At 44.5% G+C, this 16,038-nt stretch overlaps 1 protein-coding gene across 1 annotated transcript in view; it reads right to left on the bottom strand.

Moving 5' to 3' along the window:
- Positions 1 to 16,038, bottom strand: part of vars2 (valyl-tRNA synthetase 2, mitochondrial) — a 33,773-nt gene that overhangs the window by 3,726 nt on the left and 14,009 nt on the right. The window contains exons 17-27 of the mRNA XM_052473158.1: positions 15,940 to 16,027; positions 15,726 to 15,819; positions 15,006 to 15,076; positions 14,634 to 14,759; positions 13,433 to 13,537; positions 5,487 to 5,555; positions 5,178 to 5,256; positions 4,573 to 4,703; positions 2,765 to 2,917; positions 2,347 to 2,619; positions 553 to 664 (exon numbers count right to left, since the gene is read on the bottom strand). Of these exons, the coding sequence (XP_052329118.1) occupies positions 553 to 664; positions 2,347 to 2,619; positions 2,765 to 2,917; positions 4,573 to 4,703; positions 5,178 to 5,256; positions 5,487 to 5,555; positions 13,433 to 13,537; positions 14,634 to 14,759; positions 15,006 to 15,076; positions 15,726 to 15,819; positions 15,940 to 16,027 (1,301 nt within the window). The remainder of the gene's footprint in view (positions 1 to 552; positions 665 to 2,346; positions 2,620 to 2,764; positions 2,918 to 4,572; positions 4,704 to 5,177; positions 5,257 to 5,486; positions 5,556 to 13,432; positions 13,538 to 14,633; positions 14,760 to 15,005; positions 15,077 to 15,725; positions 15,820 to 15,939; positions 16,028 to 16,038) is intronic.

Genomic DNA, 16,038 nt, shown 5'->3' with positions numbered 1-16,038 from the left:
CATGCCATGAAATAGCCTGACAGAAAGATGGTCCATATCGTAAACATATTTAGATCAGGTTTTTTGTCCAGCCTACACTAGAACAGATAGGAAACATTATCCTTATATGTAGAAGGCTTTGTCATGTTGATGAATATATTATGACACTGTTATGACGTACAGTTGTAATGAAATGGCCCTGCCAGGGTGAATACACTGCTTCATCTAGAACTAACACATACAGTCTACTGTAATGCTCAGATGGAGACAGAGCGAGAACACTGCTTACATGATGATTATAACGTTCACAAGGCAGAATGAGTTTTTCAGAGGGATGCTACATATCATAGATCAGATTTCGATCAGGATCTCTCCAGTTTACAACTCGGCTTATATAACCACGTAGAACATGCAATGGTCACATTGAAGCACCGTTATAGTTCATCTGTCAAATATCTGTGTGGTGGACTACTAAATCTGTGAGACAACAACTTATCCAATACCAGGCCAATAGACATAACATTTATCTATCCAGTTGAGTTCAGTCGTGACATTGATGTGACAGTGACGTACTGTCAGGCTTCTCCTTGGTCATGCCACACTGGGCCCTGAGGGACCTGGCTACTCTCACCACTTCCTGGACCAGAGTGAAGTCTGCTTCCTCCTGGGGGAAGTGCCAGTGTGCCTGGCAGGAAGTTGAGCAGAAATAACAAGAAGGAGCGAGATAGATGGGAGAGAGATAGAGGTAAAAAAACAAAACAAGGAAGAAGAGAAAACAAAACCACAGATGTGACTGTTAGTTTCTCAGCACTAATGACATTACCACTCTTAGAAAAAAATGTAGCTATTTAGAACCTAAGATGGTTCTCCGGCTGTTCCCATAAGAGAACCCTTTTTTCCCCCAGGTAGAACCCTTTACACAGAGGGTTCTACATGGAATCCAAAAGGGGTTCTACCTGTAAACAAAATTGGGTTCTTCAAAAGGTTCTCCTATGGGGGACAGCCGAAGAACCATCTTAGGTTCTAAATAGCACATTTTCTTCTAAGTGTCCAAGCCTCATAAGTTTAATGATCCTCACAGCTCTATAGCCAATAGGATTTCATTAAGTCTATAGCTTTCTAGTCAGTAGTTTTATAGCTATACAAGTGCTATAAACCCCACACCAGTATGGACATAAATGGGTATAAAGTGTGTGTGTGTGTGTGTGTGTGTGTGTGTGTGTGTGTGTGTGTGTGTGTGTGTGTGTGTGTGTGTGTGTGTGTGTGTATTAGTATCTACATAAACTCAGCAAAAAAAGAAACGTCCCCTTTTCAGGACCCTGTCTTTCAAAGATAATTCGTAAAAATCCAAATAACTTCACAAATCTTAATTTTAAAGGGTTTAAACACTGTTTCCCATGCTTGTTCAATGAAACATAAATTAATGAACATGCACCTGTGGAACGGTCGTTAAGACACTAACAGCTTACAGACGGTAGGCAATTAAGGTCACAGTTATGAAAACTTAGGACACTAAAGAGACCTTTCTACTGACTCTGAAAAACACCAAAAGAAAGATGCCCAAGGTCCCTGCTCATCTGCGTGAACGTGCCTTAGGCATGCTGCAAGGAGACATGAGGACGGTGATGGTCGGATTCGGGTTTATCGTCGAAGGAATGAGCGTTACACCAAGGCCTGTACTCTGGAGCGGGATCGATTTGGAGGTGGAGGGTCCGTCATGGTCTGGGGCGGTGTGTCACAGCATCATCGGACTGAACTTGTTGTCATTGCAGGCAATCTCAACGCTGTGCGTTACAGGGAAGACATCCTCCTCCATCATGTGGTAGACAATGCCACCAGCCATGCTGCTCGTTCTGTGCGTGATTTCCTGCAAGACAGGAATGTCAGTGTTCTGCCATGGCCAACGAAGGGCCCGGATCTCAATCCCATTGAGCACGTCTGGGACCTGTTGGATCGGAGGGTGAGGGCAAGGGCCCTTCCCCCCAGAAATGTCCGGGAACTTGCAGGAGCCTTGGTGGAAGACTGGGGTAACATCTCACAGCAAGAACTGGCAAATCTGGTGCAGTCCATGAGGAGGAGATGCACTGCAGTACTTAATGCAGTTGGTGGCCTCACCAGATACTGACTGTTACTTTTGATTTTAACCCCCCCCCCCCTTTGTTCAGGGACACATTATTCCATTTCTGTTCATCACATGTCTGTGGAACTTGTTCAGTTTATGTCTCAGTTATTGAATCTTATGTTCATACAAATATTTACACATGTTCAGTTTGCTGAAAATAAAACCCAGTTGACAGTGAGGACGTTTCTTTTTTTGCTGAGTTTACATTTCAGTTGTGCAACTTTCCCCCCCTACTACTTTCTTACCAGTTGTGAAGACTGTGGGTATGGCTGTAGACACAAGCTAGCCCCAGCGCTATCACCACCCTCTCCCCTGAGAAGGTAGAGCCTCTGCCACAGCTCCTCAGTGAGGAAGGGCATGAAGGGAGAGAGGAGGGCCAGAGAGACAGACACACAGTGGTAGAGAACAGCCCTGACCACCTGCTTCTCTCTCTGGCTACCTCTCCCAGTGTGCACTGTGTCGATCAGACCCAACGCCCCGGCGCCAGAGTCCTGGCTCAGCACTGGCTTGATGCACTCCTACACCACACACAGAGAGAGAGAAGAAGTTAAATAGAAAGAGTTGTAGAGATCAGGGAAGACACAGTTAGAGAGAGAAGACAGAGTTTCTCCTCAGTCCTTGATGTCCGTTACTAAACTACAGTCCATGACAGATTCTCCTCACCAGGTAGATGTCACAGAGGCTGTGCAGCCAGAAGGAGTGCAGGGCAGCGGTAACAGAGTGGAGTTCATATCTCTCAAAGCTCTGCTCACACTGGAGCACCGTGCTATAGAGCCGAGAACAAACCCACTGGTCCATACTGTTCAGAGGAGAGGTCTGGACAGAAAGAGAGACAGAGGAAGGGAGAGAAAGACAGGGAAGGAGAGAGAGGGAGAGAGACAGAGGGCGGGAGAGAGAGGGAGAGAGACCGAGGGAAGGAGAGACAGAGGGAAGGAGAGAGAGGGAAAGAGAGGGAGAGAGACAGAGGGAGAGAGAGGGAGAGAGAGAGGAAAAGAGATGGAGGGAAGGAGAGAGAGGGAGAGAGAGGGAGAGAGACAGAGGGAGGGAGAGAGAGAGTCATATTTACAATATATATTTCCAGCTATTACCAGGTTTCCATCCCACCTTTTTATGCTAGTAAAAATGTCTGATATAAAATGTCACAACAGGCCTGATGGAAACAGAACATTTGTCAGTAAACTTTCCAAATGTCAACAAAACAAAATACGCTAAACAACGTGGGATCTTTTTTGCATCTATAAAATGAAGGAAATGGCGGTGGAATTTCCTTTATGCGCAAATATTGATATCATAACCATCACATCAAAGTGAACTTGTAGTCGCTAGCTTGTGTCTACAGCCATATGTATGTACGATATGTTGTGTGGTCCTCCCACTACGACTCGGGAAACCATGCAGTTGACTAGGCTACAGATGAAATGAGTTACGATGAGTCGATGCTTGTCTGCCTTTTGACAATAGAAGTCATCTTTCTCTTTTGTCCGTAATAACGTGTAGGTAGCCTGTATCTGTGAGCTGTTGGCTAGAGAACACGTACCGAGACCAGAGTGGGCCATTTGTTTTGGAACAAAATGATCAGAAGGGTTATAAATGAGATGGAAAGCTATTTAACTTGTATTTTATTTCTTTCGTTACATGGGAATGTAAGGTATTTGTATGTGCTCTACGTCATCACAGCCTGTTATCTGCAACCAGTTCATTTAATGGGGCAGCAGGGTAGCCCTAGTGGTTAGAGCGTTGGACTAGTAACCGGAAGGTTGCAAGTTCAAACCCCCGAGTTGACAAGGTACAGATCTGTCGTTCTGACCCTGAACAGGCAGTTAACCCACTGTTCCTAGTCCGTCATTGAAAATAAGAATTTGTTCTTAACTGACTTGCCTAGTTAAATAAAGGTCAAAAAATATATAAAACAATAAATGGAAACATCTCTGCTGGGAAGATATGCACTGCTTTTATGCTGATTTTAGAATATATATGCATGAAAATCCGTCGGCCAATGGCTGAAGTGCATACAAATGTCAGAATTAAAAGATCCCATTGACTGTTTAAACTACGGCATGCGACATGGTTCAATGTGCCAATCAAAAAAATCAGCACAATCTACAGTTTTGTTTTTTCTTTGAATTGCATCTGGAAGCTAAATATAGGGAGCATATATACTCTGTTAATGACCCGACAAAAAAAAAAGAGTAACGGAGAGAAATGAACGAGCGGAACGAGGAATTTGTGTTAAGTGCACGTTGGCCGCCATCTTTATGCCCCCCGACCTCTGGATGGAAACCTAGTTTATAACAAACAGGAATTAAGGAATTTAAATGACTGGAAAAATCAGTGATTATTATAGAGAGAATCTTAACTTCCACAGTCACATTTTCACTTTAGTCTCCCAGTGACATTAATGTGACAGCAACAGCGATATAATATTGTCATGTCTGTTGGTGTTCCGCTACAGTATAAATCTAATCCATTACCTGTTCTACTGTTCCCAGTTCAGCCCCACGGTCCTCCAGGACACCCAGCGTGAATCTCACTGTCTGCCACATCTTGTTACAGAAGTGTCTACAGCTCAGCACCTGGGACACGGACAGACTGATGTCCTCACCTGATGGACGGACAGAGAGAGAGAGAGAGACAGTGATATTGTTGCTATGGAAACAAACTGTTGTTTTTTGTTGTTGTCAGAACTTTGGAAGACTACCTCGGCTATTCTCAAGAGAAAAACTACAAAGAGACCTGGAGTTTGACAAATAGACCTCTTTCCTCAGATAAAACACCTGACGTCAGGGAGACTCAGGGAGTCACTCACCCTGGGCCTTGTAAGAACAGAGTCACTCACCCTGGGCCTTGTAAGAACAGAGTCACTCACCCTGGGCCTTGTAAGAACAGAGTCACTCACCCTGGGCCTTGTAAGAACAGAGTCACTCACCCTGGGCCTTGTAAGAACAGAGTCACTCACCCTGGGCCTTGTAAGAACAGAGTCACTCACCCTGGGCCTTGTAAGAACAGAGTCACTCACCCTGGGCCTTGTAAGAACAGAGTCACTCACCCTGGGCCTTGTAAGAACAGAGTCACTCACCCTGGGCCTTGTAAGAGCAGAGTGCGAAGCGGAGCGCATCAGTGCCACACTCTGGGATCCCCTTAGGGAAGTCTTTCCTCTGGACGCCATAGGGGACAGAGAGACAGGAGTCAGGGGCTGTGTCCCAAAATGGCACCCTTAAGTCCCTATTCAGCACACCACTTTAGGGCTTTGGTCATGTGGAATAGGGTGCCATTCGGGACACAGTCAGGGAGAGAGCACAGAGGAAGTAAATGAACATGCCCCACTCAGACAGAACAAATGACTGAGAGGAGGGAGTCGAGGGACGGCGGTGGGCAACTGACTGACCTGCGCTTCCATGGCGACCATGCTCTCACGGGGTTCAAGGTTGCCCTCCTCCACTTTCTCTTGGAGCCTCTGAGGAGGGGGGGAGAACAAATGTGTGGTTTAAATTGGCAGAAAAAAAACAAACACAAGGTTGTAGGGTGAGACAGGGATGCAGCTTGAGCCCCGCCCTCTTCAACATATATATCAACGAATTGGCGAGGGCACTAGAACAGTCTGCAGCACCCGGTCTCACCCTACTAGAATCTGAAGTCAAATGTTTACTGTTTGCAGATGATCTGGTGCTTCTGTCACCAACCAAGGAGGGCCTACAGCAGCACCTAGATCTTCTGCACAAATTCCATCTAGACACCGTTGCCCTAGAGCACACAAAATACTACACATACCCTCGGCCTAAACATCAGCGCCACAGGTAACTTCCACAAAGCTGTGAACGATCTGAGAGACAAGGCAAGAAAGGCCTTCTATGGCCTCAATATGAACATGTAATTCGACATACCAATTAGGATCTGGCTAAAAATACTTCAATCAGTTATAGAACCCATTGCCCTTTATGGCTGTGAGGTCTGGGGTCTGCTCACCAACCAAGACTTCACAAAATGGGACAAACACCAAAATTCTGCCAAAATATCCTCAGTGTACAACGTAAAACACCAAATAATGAGCAGAATTAGGTCGATACCCTCTAATTATATGGTCCTTCTGTAGCTCAGTTGGTAGAGCATGGCGCTTGTAACGCCAGGGTTGTGGGTTCGATTCCCGGGACCACCCATACGTAGAATGTATGCACACATGACTGTAAGTCGCTTTGGATAAAAGCGTCTGCTAAATGGCATATATAATTATAAAAACCAAGAACCGAGCCATTAAATTCTACAACCACCTAAAAGGAAGCGATTCCCAAACCTTCCATAACAAAGCCATCATCTACAGAGAGATGAACCTGGAGAAGAGTCCCCTAAGCAAGCTGGTCCTGGGGCTCTGTTCACAAACACAAACAGACCCCACAGAGCCCCAGTACAGCAACACAATTAGACCCAATCAAATGATGAGAAAACAAAAAGATAATTACTTGACACTTTGGAAAGAATCAACAAAAAAACATAGCAAACTAGGATGCCATTTGTCTCTAAACAGAGAGTACACATTGGCAGAATACCTGACCACTGTGACTGACCCAAACTTAAGGAAAGTCTATGTACAGACTCAGTGAGCATAGCCTTGCTATTGAGATAGAGCCATGTCTGCCTACGGTGGCCTCAAGAGAAGAGAGGCTATGTGCTCACTGCCCACAAAATGAGGTGGAAACTGAACTGCACTTCCTAACCTCCTGCCGAATGTATGACCATATTAGAGACACATAATTCCCTCAGATTACTCAGAGCCATAAATAATTTGAAAACAAATCCAATTTTGATAAACTCCCATATCTACTGGGTGAAATACCACAGTGTGACATCACAGCAGCTAGATGTGTGACCTGTTCCCACAAGAAAAGGGCAGCCAGTGAAGAACAAACACCATTGTACATATTTATGCTTATTTATTTTCCCTTTTGTACTTTAATAACTATTTGCACATCCTTACAACACTGTATATATACATAATATGACATTTGAAATGTCTTGATTCTTTTGGAGTGTAATGTTTGCTGTTCATATTTTGTTTATTTCACTTTTGTTTATTTTTTTACTCAACTTGCTTTGGCAATGTAAACATGTTTCCCATGCCAATAAAGCCCCTTGAATTGAATTTGAGAGAGCGCGAGAGAAGACATAAATAGTGGGAGAGAGAGAGAGAGCGAGAGAAGACATAAATAGTGGGAGAGAGAGAGAGAGAGAGAGCAAGAGAAGACATAAATAGTGGGAGAGAGAGAGAGAGAGCAAGAGAAGACATAAATAGTGGGAGAGAGAGAGAGAGCAAGAGAAGACATAAATAGTGGGAGAGAGAGAGAGAGAAGACATAAATAGTGGGAGAGAGAGAGAGAGCGAGAGAAGACATAAATAGTGGGAGAGAGAGAGAGAGAGAGAGAGAGAGAGCAAGAGAAGACATAAATAGTGGGAGAGAGAGAGAGCAAGAGAAGACATAAATAGTGGGAGAGAGAGAGAGAGAAGACATAAATAGTGGGAGAGAGAGAAGACATAAATAGTGGGAGAGAGAGAGAGAGAAGACATAAATAGTGGGAGAGAGAGAGAGAGCAAGAGAAGACATAAATAGTGGGAGAGAGAGAGAGCAAGAGAAGACATAAATAGTGGGAGAGAGAGAGAGAGCAAGAGAAGACATAAATAGTGGGAGAGAGAGAGAGCAAGAGAAGACATAAATAGTGGGAGAGAGAGAGAGAGCAAGAGAAGACATAAATAGTGGGAGAGAGAGAGAGAAGACATAAATAGTGGGAGAGAGAGAGAAGACATACATAGTGGGAGAGAGAGAGAGCAAGAGAAGACGTAAATAGTGGGAGAGAGAGAGAGAGCAAGAGAAGACATAAATAGTGGGAGAGAAAGAGAGAGAGAGACATAAATAGTGGGAGAGAAGAGAGAGAAGACATAAATAGAGAAGACATAAATAGTGGGAGAGAAAGAGAGAGAGAAGACATAAATAGTGGGAGAGAGAGAGAGAGAGAAGACATAAATAGTGGGAGAGAAGAGAGAGAGAGTGGGAGAGAAGACATAAATAGTGGGAGAGAGAGAGAGAGAAGACATAAATAGTGGGAGAGAAAGAGAGAGAGACATAAATAGTGGGAGAGAGAAGACATAAATAGTGGGAGAAGACATAAATAGTGGGAGAGAGAGAGAAGACATAAATAGTGGGAGAGAGAGAAGACATAAATAGTGGGAGAGAGAAGACATAAATAGTGGGAGAGAGAGAGAAGACATAAATAGTGGGAGAGAGAAGACATAAATAGTGGGAGAGAGAGAGAGAAGACATAAATAGTGGGAGAGAGAGAGAGAGAAGACATAAATAGTGGGAGAGAGAGAGAGAAGACATAAATAGTGGGAGAGAGAGAGAGAGAAGACATAAATAGTGGGAGAGAGAGAGAGAAGACATAAATAGGGGAGAGAGAGAGAGAGACATAAATAGTGGGAGAGAGAGAGAGAAGACATAAATAGTGGGAGAGAGAGAGAGAGACATAAATAGTGGGAGAGAGAGAGAAGAGAAGACATAAATAGTGGGAGAGAGAGAGAGACATAAATAGTGGGAGAGAGAGAGAGAGAAGACATAAATAGTGGGAGAGAAAGAGAGAGAAGACAAATAGTGGGAGAGAGAGAAGACATAAAAATAGTGGGAGAGAGAGAGAGCAAGAGAAGACATAAATAGTGGGAGAGAGAGAGAAGACATAAATAGTGGGAGAGAGAGAGAAGACATAAATAGTGGGAGAGAAAGAGAGAGAGAAGACATAAATAGTGGGAGAGAAAGAGAGAGAGAAGACATAAATAGTGGGAGAGAGAGAGAGCAAGAGAAGACATAAATAGTGGGAGAGAGAGAGAGAGAGACATAAATAGTGGGAGAGAGACATAAATAGTGGGAGAGAGAGAGAGAGAGAGAAAGACATAAATAGTGGGAGAGAGAGAGAGAGAGACATAAATAGTGGGAGAGAGAGAGACATAAATAGTGGGAGAGAGAGAGAGAGCAAGAGAAGACATAAATAGTGGGAGAGAGAGAGAAGAAGACATAAATAGTGGGAGAGAGAGAGAGAAGACATAAATAGTGGGAGAGAGAGAGAGAGAAGAGAGAGAAGACATAAATAGTGGGAGAGAGAGAGAGAAGAAGACATAAATAGTGGGAGAGAAGAGAGAGAGACATAAATAGTGGGAGAGAAGAGACATAAATAGTGGGAGAGAGAGAGAGAGAAGACATAAATAGTGGGAGAGAAAGAGAGAGAGAAGACATAAATAGTGGGAGAGAGAGAGAGAAGACATAAATAGTGGGAGAGACATAAATAGTGGGAGAGAAAGAGAGAGAAATAGAGAGAGAAGACATAAATAGTGGGAGAGAGAGAGAGAGAGAAGACATAAATAGTGGGAGAGAGAAGACATAAATAGTGGGAGAGAGAGAGAAGACATAAATAGTGGGAGAGAAAGAGAGAGAGAAGACATAAATAGTGGGAGAGAGAGAGAGAGCAAGAGAAGACATAAATAGTGGGAGAGAGAGAGAGAGCAAGAGAAGACATAAATAGTGGGAGAGAGAGAGAGCAAGAGAAGACATAAATAGTGGGAGAGAGAGAGAGAGAGAAGACATAAATAGTGGGAGAGAAAGAGAGAGAGAAGACATAAATAGTGGGAGAGAGAGAGAGAGAGAAGACATAAATAGTGGGAGAGAGAGAGAGAGCAAGAGAAGACATAAATAGTGGGAGAGAGAGAGAGAAGACATAAATAGTGAGAGAGAGAGAGAGAGAGAGAAGACATAAATAGTGGGAGAGAGAGAGAGAGAGAAGACATAAATAGTGGGAGAGAGAGAGAGAGAAGACATAAATAGTGGGAGAGAGAGAGAGAGCAAGAGAAGACATAAATAGTGGGAGAGAAAGAGAGAGAGCAAGAGAAGACATAAATAGTGGGAGAGAAAGAGAGAGAGCAAGAGAAGACATAAATAGTGGGAGAGAAAGAGAGAGATAGAGAGAGAGAAGACATAAATAGTGGGAGAGAAAGAGAGAGAAGACATAAATAGTGGGAGAGAAAGAGAGAGAAGACATAAATAGTGGGAGAGAAAGAGAGAGAAGACATAAATAGTGGGAGAGAGAGAGAGAAGACATAAATAGTGGGAGAGAAAGAGAGAGAGAGAAGACATAAATAGTGGGAGAGAGAGAGAGAGAAGACATAAATAGTGGGAGAGAGAGAGAGAAGACATAAATAGTGGGAGAGAAAGAGAGAGAGAAGACATAAATAGTGGGAGAGAAAGAGAGAGAGAAGACATAAATAGTGGGAGAGAGAGAGAGAGAAGACATAAATAGTGGGAGAGAAAGAGAGAGAGAAGACATAAATAGTGGGAGAGAGAGAGAGAAGACATAAATAGTGGGAGAGAGAGAGAGAGAAGACATAAATAGTGGGAGAGAGAGAGAGAGAAGACATAAATAGTGGGAGAGAGAGAGAGAGAGAAGACATAAATAGTGGGAGAGAGAGAGAGAAAGACATAAATAGTGGGAGAGAGAGAGAGAGAAGACATAAATAGTGGGAGAGAGAGAGAGAGAAGACATAAATAGTGGGAGAGAGAGAGAGAGAAGACATAAATAGTGGGAGAGAGAGAGAGAGAAAGACATAAATAGTGGGAGAGAGAGAGAGAGAAGACATAAATAGTGGGAGAGAGAGAAGACATAGAGAGAGAGAGAGAGAAGACATAAATAGTGGGAGAGAGAGAGAGAGAGACATAAATAGTGGGAGAGAGAGAGAGAAGACATAAATAGTGGGAGAGAGAGAGAGAGAGACATAAATAGTGGGAGAGAGAGAGAGAGAAGACATAAATAGTGGGAGAGAAGAGAGAAGACATAAATAGTGGGAGAGAGAGACATAAATAGTGGGAGAGAGAGAGAAGAAGACATAAATAGTGGGAGAGAGAGAGAGAGAAGACATAAATAGTGGGAGAAAGAGAGAGAAGACATAAATAGTGGGAGAGAGAGAGAGAAGACATAAATAGTGGGAGAGAGAGAGAGAGCAAGAGAAGACATAAATAGTGGGAGAGAGAGAGAAGACATAAATAGTGGGAGAGAGAGAGAGAGAAGACATAAATAGTGGGAGAGAGAGAGAGAGACATAAATAGTGGGAGAGAGAGAGAGAGAAGACATAAATAGTGGGAGAGAGAGAGAGAGAAGACATAAATAGTGGGAGAGAGAGAGAGAGAGAAGACATAAATAGTGGGAGAGAGAGAGAGAGAGAAGACATAAATAGTGGGAGAGAAAGAGAGAGAGAAGACATAAATAGTGGGAGAGAGAGAGAGAGAACATAAATAGTGGGAGAGAAGAGAGAAAATAGTGGGAGAGAAGACATAAATAGTGGGAGAGAGAGAGAGAGACATAAATAGTGGAGAGAGAGAGAGAGCAAGAGAGAAGACATAAATAGTGGGAGAGAGAGAAGACATAAATAGTGGGAGAGAGAGAGAGAGAGAAGACATAAATAGTGGGAGAGAGAGAGAGAGCAAGAGAAGACATAAATAGTGGGAGAGAGAGAGAGAGAGCAAGAGAAGACATAAATAGTGGGAGAGAAGAGAGAGAGAGAAGACATAAATAGTGGGAGAGAAAGAGAGAGAGAAGACATAAATAGTGGGAGACATAAATAGTGGGAGAGAGAGAGAGAGAAGACATAAATAGTGGGAGAGAAGAGAGAGAGAGAAGACATAAATAGTGGGAGAGAGAGAGAGACATAAATAGTGGGAGAGAGAGAGAGAGAGAAGACATAAATAGTGGGAGAGAGAGAGAGAGAGCAAGAGAAGACATAAATAGTGGGAGAGAAAGAGAGAGAAGAGAAGACATAAATAGTGGGAGAGAAAGAGAGAGAAGACATAAATAGTGGGAGAGAAGAGAGAAGAGAAAGAGAGAGAAGACATAAATAGTGGGAGAGAAAGAGAGAGAGACATAAATAGTGGGAGAGAAAGAGAGAAGACATAAATAGTGGGAGAGAGAGAGACATAAATAGTGGGAGAGAAAGAGAGAGAGAGAAGACATAAATAGTGGGAGAGAGAGAGAGAAGACATAAATAGTGGGAGAGAAAGAGTGGGAGAGAGAGAGAAGACATAAATAGTGGGAGAGAGAGAGAGAAGACATAAATAGTGGGAGAGAGAAGACATAAATAGTGGGAGAGAAGACATAAATAGTGGGAGAGAGAGAGAAGACATAAATAGTGGGAGAGAGAGAGAGAGAGAAGACATAAATAGTGGGAGAGAGAGAGAGAGAGAAGACATAAATAGTGGGAGAGAGAGAGAGAGAAGACATAAATAGTGGGAGAGAGAGAGAAGACATAAATAGTGGGAGAGAGAGAGAGAGAAGACATAAATAGTGGGAGAGAAGACAAATAGTGGGAGAGAGAAGACATAAATAGTGGGAGAGAGAGAAGACATAAATAGTGGGAGAGAAAGAGAGAGAGAGAAGACATAAATAGTGGGAGAGAGAGAGAGAGAGAAGACATAAATAGTGGGAGAGAGAGAGAGAGAGAAGACATAAATAGTGGGAGAGAGAGAGAGAGAAGACATAAATAGTGGGAGAGACAGTGAGCTTTTGTAATGCGTCATTACTTTTTCATCATGCTAAGTAAAATTTTAGAGTGGGAGAGCTCCACTACAGGGCAGATTGCCAAGAGCATATTTCCACTGCAGCAAGACATCCTCTACTCTCCTCACCCTCCTCTCTCCCTCTTTTGTTTTTACAGCCCAGAACAAGATGATCAATTCTGTGGCAGTAATGTCCTTCCACCACCATGATTTAGTGTTCTAATAGATGTCGTTACTCCTAACAGGTCCTCTGTCTCCCGGCCAGGCTGGACAGGTCTGACCGTGTTACTCCTAACAGGTCCTCTGTCTCCCGGCCAGGCTGGACAGGTCTGACCGTGTTACTCCTCTAACAGGTCCTCTGTCGTTACTCCTAACAGGTCCTCTGTCTCCCGGCCAGGCTGGACAGGTCTGACCGTGTTACTCCTCTAACAGGTCCTCTGTCGTTACTCCTAACAGGTCCTCTGTCTCCCGGCCAGGCTGGACAGGTCTGACCGTGTTACTCCTAACAGGTCCTCTGTCGTTACTCCTAACAGGTCCTCTGTCGTTACTCCTAACAGGTCCTCTGTCTCCCGGCCAGGCTGGACAGGTCCTCTGTCTCCCGGCCAGGCTGGACAGGTCTGACCGTGTTACTCCTAACAGGTCCTCTGTCGTTACTCCTAACAGGTCCTCTGTCGTTACTCCTAACAGGTCCTCTGTCGTTACTCCTAACAAGTCCTCTGTCTCCCGGCCAGGCTGGACAGGTCTGACCGTGTGTGTACCTCCAGAGAGATGCCAGAGATAACATCTAAAGGGTCGATGACATTTCCCAGAGATTTACTCATCTTCCTGCCATGCTTATCCCTCACCAGAGAGTGGAGGAGCACCTGGGAGAGAGAGAGAGAGAGGGAGGGAGAGAGAAATAGAGAGATGGGGAGGGAGACAGAGAGAGAGAGTAAGAATAGGGGCTCTAATTTATACTCTGTTGTTGTTATCAAGCGCTGTTAATATCAGACCCCGTTGACGTTAGTGTCAGACCCCGTTGTCGTTAAATCGGACCCCGTTGTCGTTAGTATCGGACCCCGTTGTCGTTAAGTCAGATCCCGTTGTCGTTAATGTCAGACCCCGTTGTCGTTAATATCGGACCCTGTTGTCGTTAATGTCAGATCACGTTGTCGTTAGTGTCAGACCCCATTGTCGTTAATGTCGGACCCCGTTGTCGTTAATGTCAGACCCCGTTGTTGTTAGTGTCAGACCCCGTTGTCGTTAATATCGGACCCCGTTGTCGTTAATATCGGACCCCATTATCGTTAATATCGGACCCCGTTATCGTTAATGTCAGACCCCGTTGTCGTTAGTATCGGACCCCGTTGTCGTTAATACCGGACCCCGTTGTCGTTAATATCACACCCCGTTGTCGTTAGTATCGGACCCCATTGTCGTTAATGTCAGAGCCCGTTGTCGTTAGTATCGGACCCCGTTGTCGTTAATGTCAGACCCCGTTGTCGTTAGTATCAGACCCCGTTGTCGTTTATGTCAGACCACGTTGTCGTTAATATCGGACCCCGTTGTCGTTAGTATCAGACCCCGTTGTCGTTAATATCGGACCCCGTTGTCGTTAATGTCGGACCCCGTTGTCGTTAATGTCAGACCCCGTTGCCGTTAACGTCAGACCACGTTGTCGTTAATATCGGACCCCGTTGTCGTTAATGTCAGACCCCGTTGTCGTTAATTTCAGACCACGTTGTCGTTAATTTCAGACCACGTTGTCGTTAATATCGGACCCCGTTGTCGTTAATGTCAGACCCCGTTGTAGTTAATATCGGACCCCGTTGTCGTTAATATCGGACCCCGTTGTCGTTAATGTCAGACCCCGTTGTCGTTAATATCGGACCCCGTTGTCGTTAATGTCAGACCCCGTTGTCGTTAATGTCAGACCCCGTTGTCGTTAATGTCAGACCACGTTGTCGTTAGTATCGCTACCTGTTTGAAGGGTAACTGCCCAGTCAGTTCTGTGCCAAGCATCACCATCCTGGCCACCCAGAAGAAGATGAGGTCACTTCCTGTTTCCAGGATAGTGTTGGGGTAGAATTGTCTCAGGTCACTTGTCTGTGGGGGCATATTTGTAGGAGACACAACACGTCAAGTAAGCATGAGGAAGTGTGGGCACTTATATGGGGCATATTTTTAGTGGTTGATGTCATGAGTCCTAGGCAATACATTGGATGCCTGAAATCCCTACATAGTGCACTACTTTAGACCAGAGCCCTATGGGGAAAAGGTGCCATTTGGGACACAGATTTTCTTTTGTTTGTGAAAAGTGAAACATATGGGGAGGAAATGCAAGTCAAGTACCTGCTGTGGCCAGCCCAACATGGCAAATGGGAAGAGCCCTGAGGAGAACCAGGTGTCCAATACATCAGGGTCTGACATGGAGAGAGAGAGAGAGAGAGAGAGAGAGAGAGAGAGGGTGTAAACGAGCCAATCGAAAACAAACACAACAGGCTTGTATGGGACCACCCATACGTAGAATGTATGCACACATGACTGTAAGTCGCTTTGGATAAAAGCGTCTGCTAAATGGCATATATATATATATATATATATATATATATATATTGTGATAGATAGTGTGGCACCACAGGGACTCTGAGTCATTGTTGTGCTACAAACAATTCAATGGGACGGCAGTAAAGCAGATCTCCTGACAGACAGACTTATTAAGGTGAGTCACCCTGAGTCAATGTAATGGGGTCAGCAGTCACCCTGAGTCAATGTAATGGGGTCAGCAGTCACCCTGAGTCAATGTAATGGGGTCAGCAGTCACCCTGAGTCAATGTAATGGGGTCAGCAGTCACCCTGAGTCAATGTAATGGGGTCAGCAGTCACCCTGAGTCAGTGTAATGGGGTCAGCAGTCACCCTGAGTCAATGTAATGGGGTCAGCAGTCACCCTGAGTCAATGTAATGGGGTCAGCAGTCACCCTGAGTCAGTGTAATGGGGTCAGCAGTCACCCCGAGTCAGTGTAATGGTGTCAGCAGTCACCCTGAGTCAGTGTAATGGTGTCAGCAGTCACCCTGAGTCAGTGTAATGGCGTCAGCAGTCACTCCATATTTCCCAGCAGCCCGCTCTCTGGCCTCCTCCTCACTCCTGCCCCAGACCCAGAGCTCCTGAGGGAAATAACACACATCAATAAATAACGTTGTTTACAATACAGAAATATGACTGAACAATTCGTTGATAAGTGTGACTGTGAGAGTGTGAAATCCAGCTTGAAACATGCACTGCACCTCCTGAGTGTCAGTGGAATCTGAGAGAGTCACTCGATAGGCTGGAATCTGATGACCCCACCAAAGCTGCCTGGATATGCACCAATCACTGACGTGGAA

The sequence above is a fragment of the Oncorhynchus keta genome, chromosome 20 (genome assembly GCF_023373465.1).
Source record: "Oncorhynchus keta strain PuntledgeMale-10-30-2019 chromosome 20, Oket_V2, whole genome shotgun sequence".
Classification (NCBI taxonomy): domain Eukaryota; kingdom Metazoa; phylum Chordata; class Actinopteri; order Salmoniformes; family Salmonidae; genus Oncorhynchus; species Oncorhynchus keta.
Note: the sequence above shows the minus strand (reverse complement) of the source record. Positions and strands in the feature narration are given on the sequence as shown.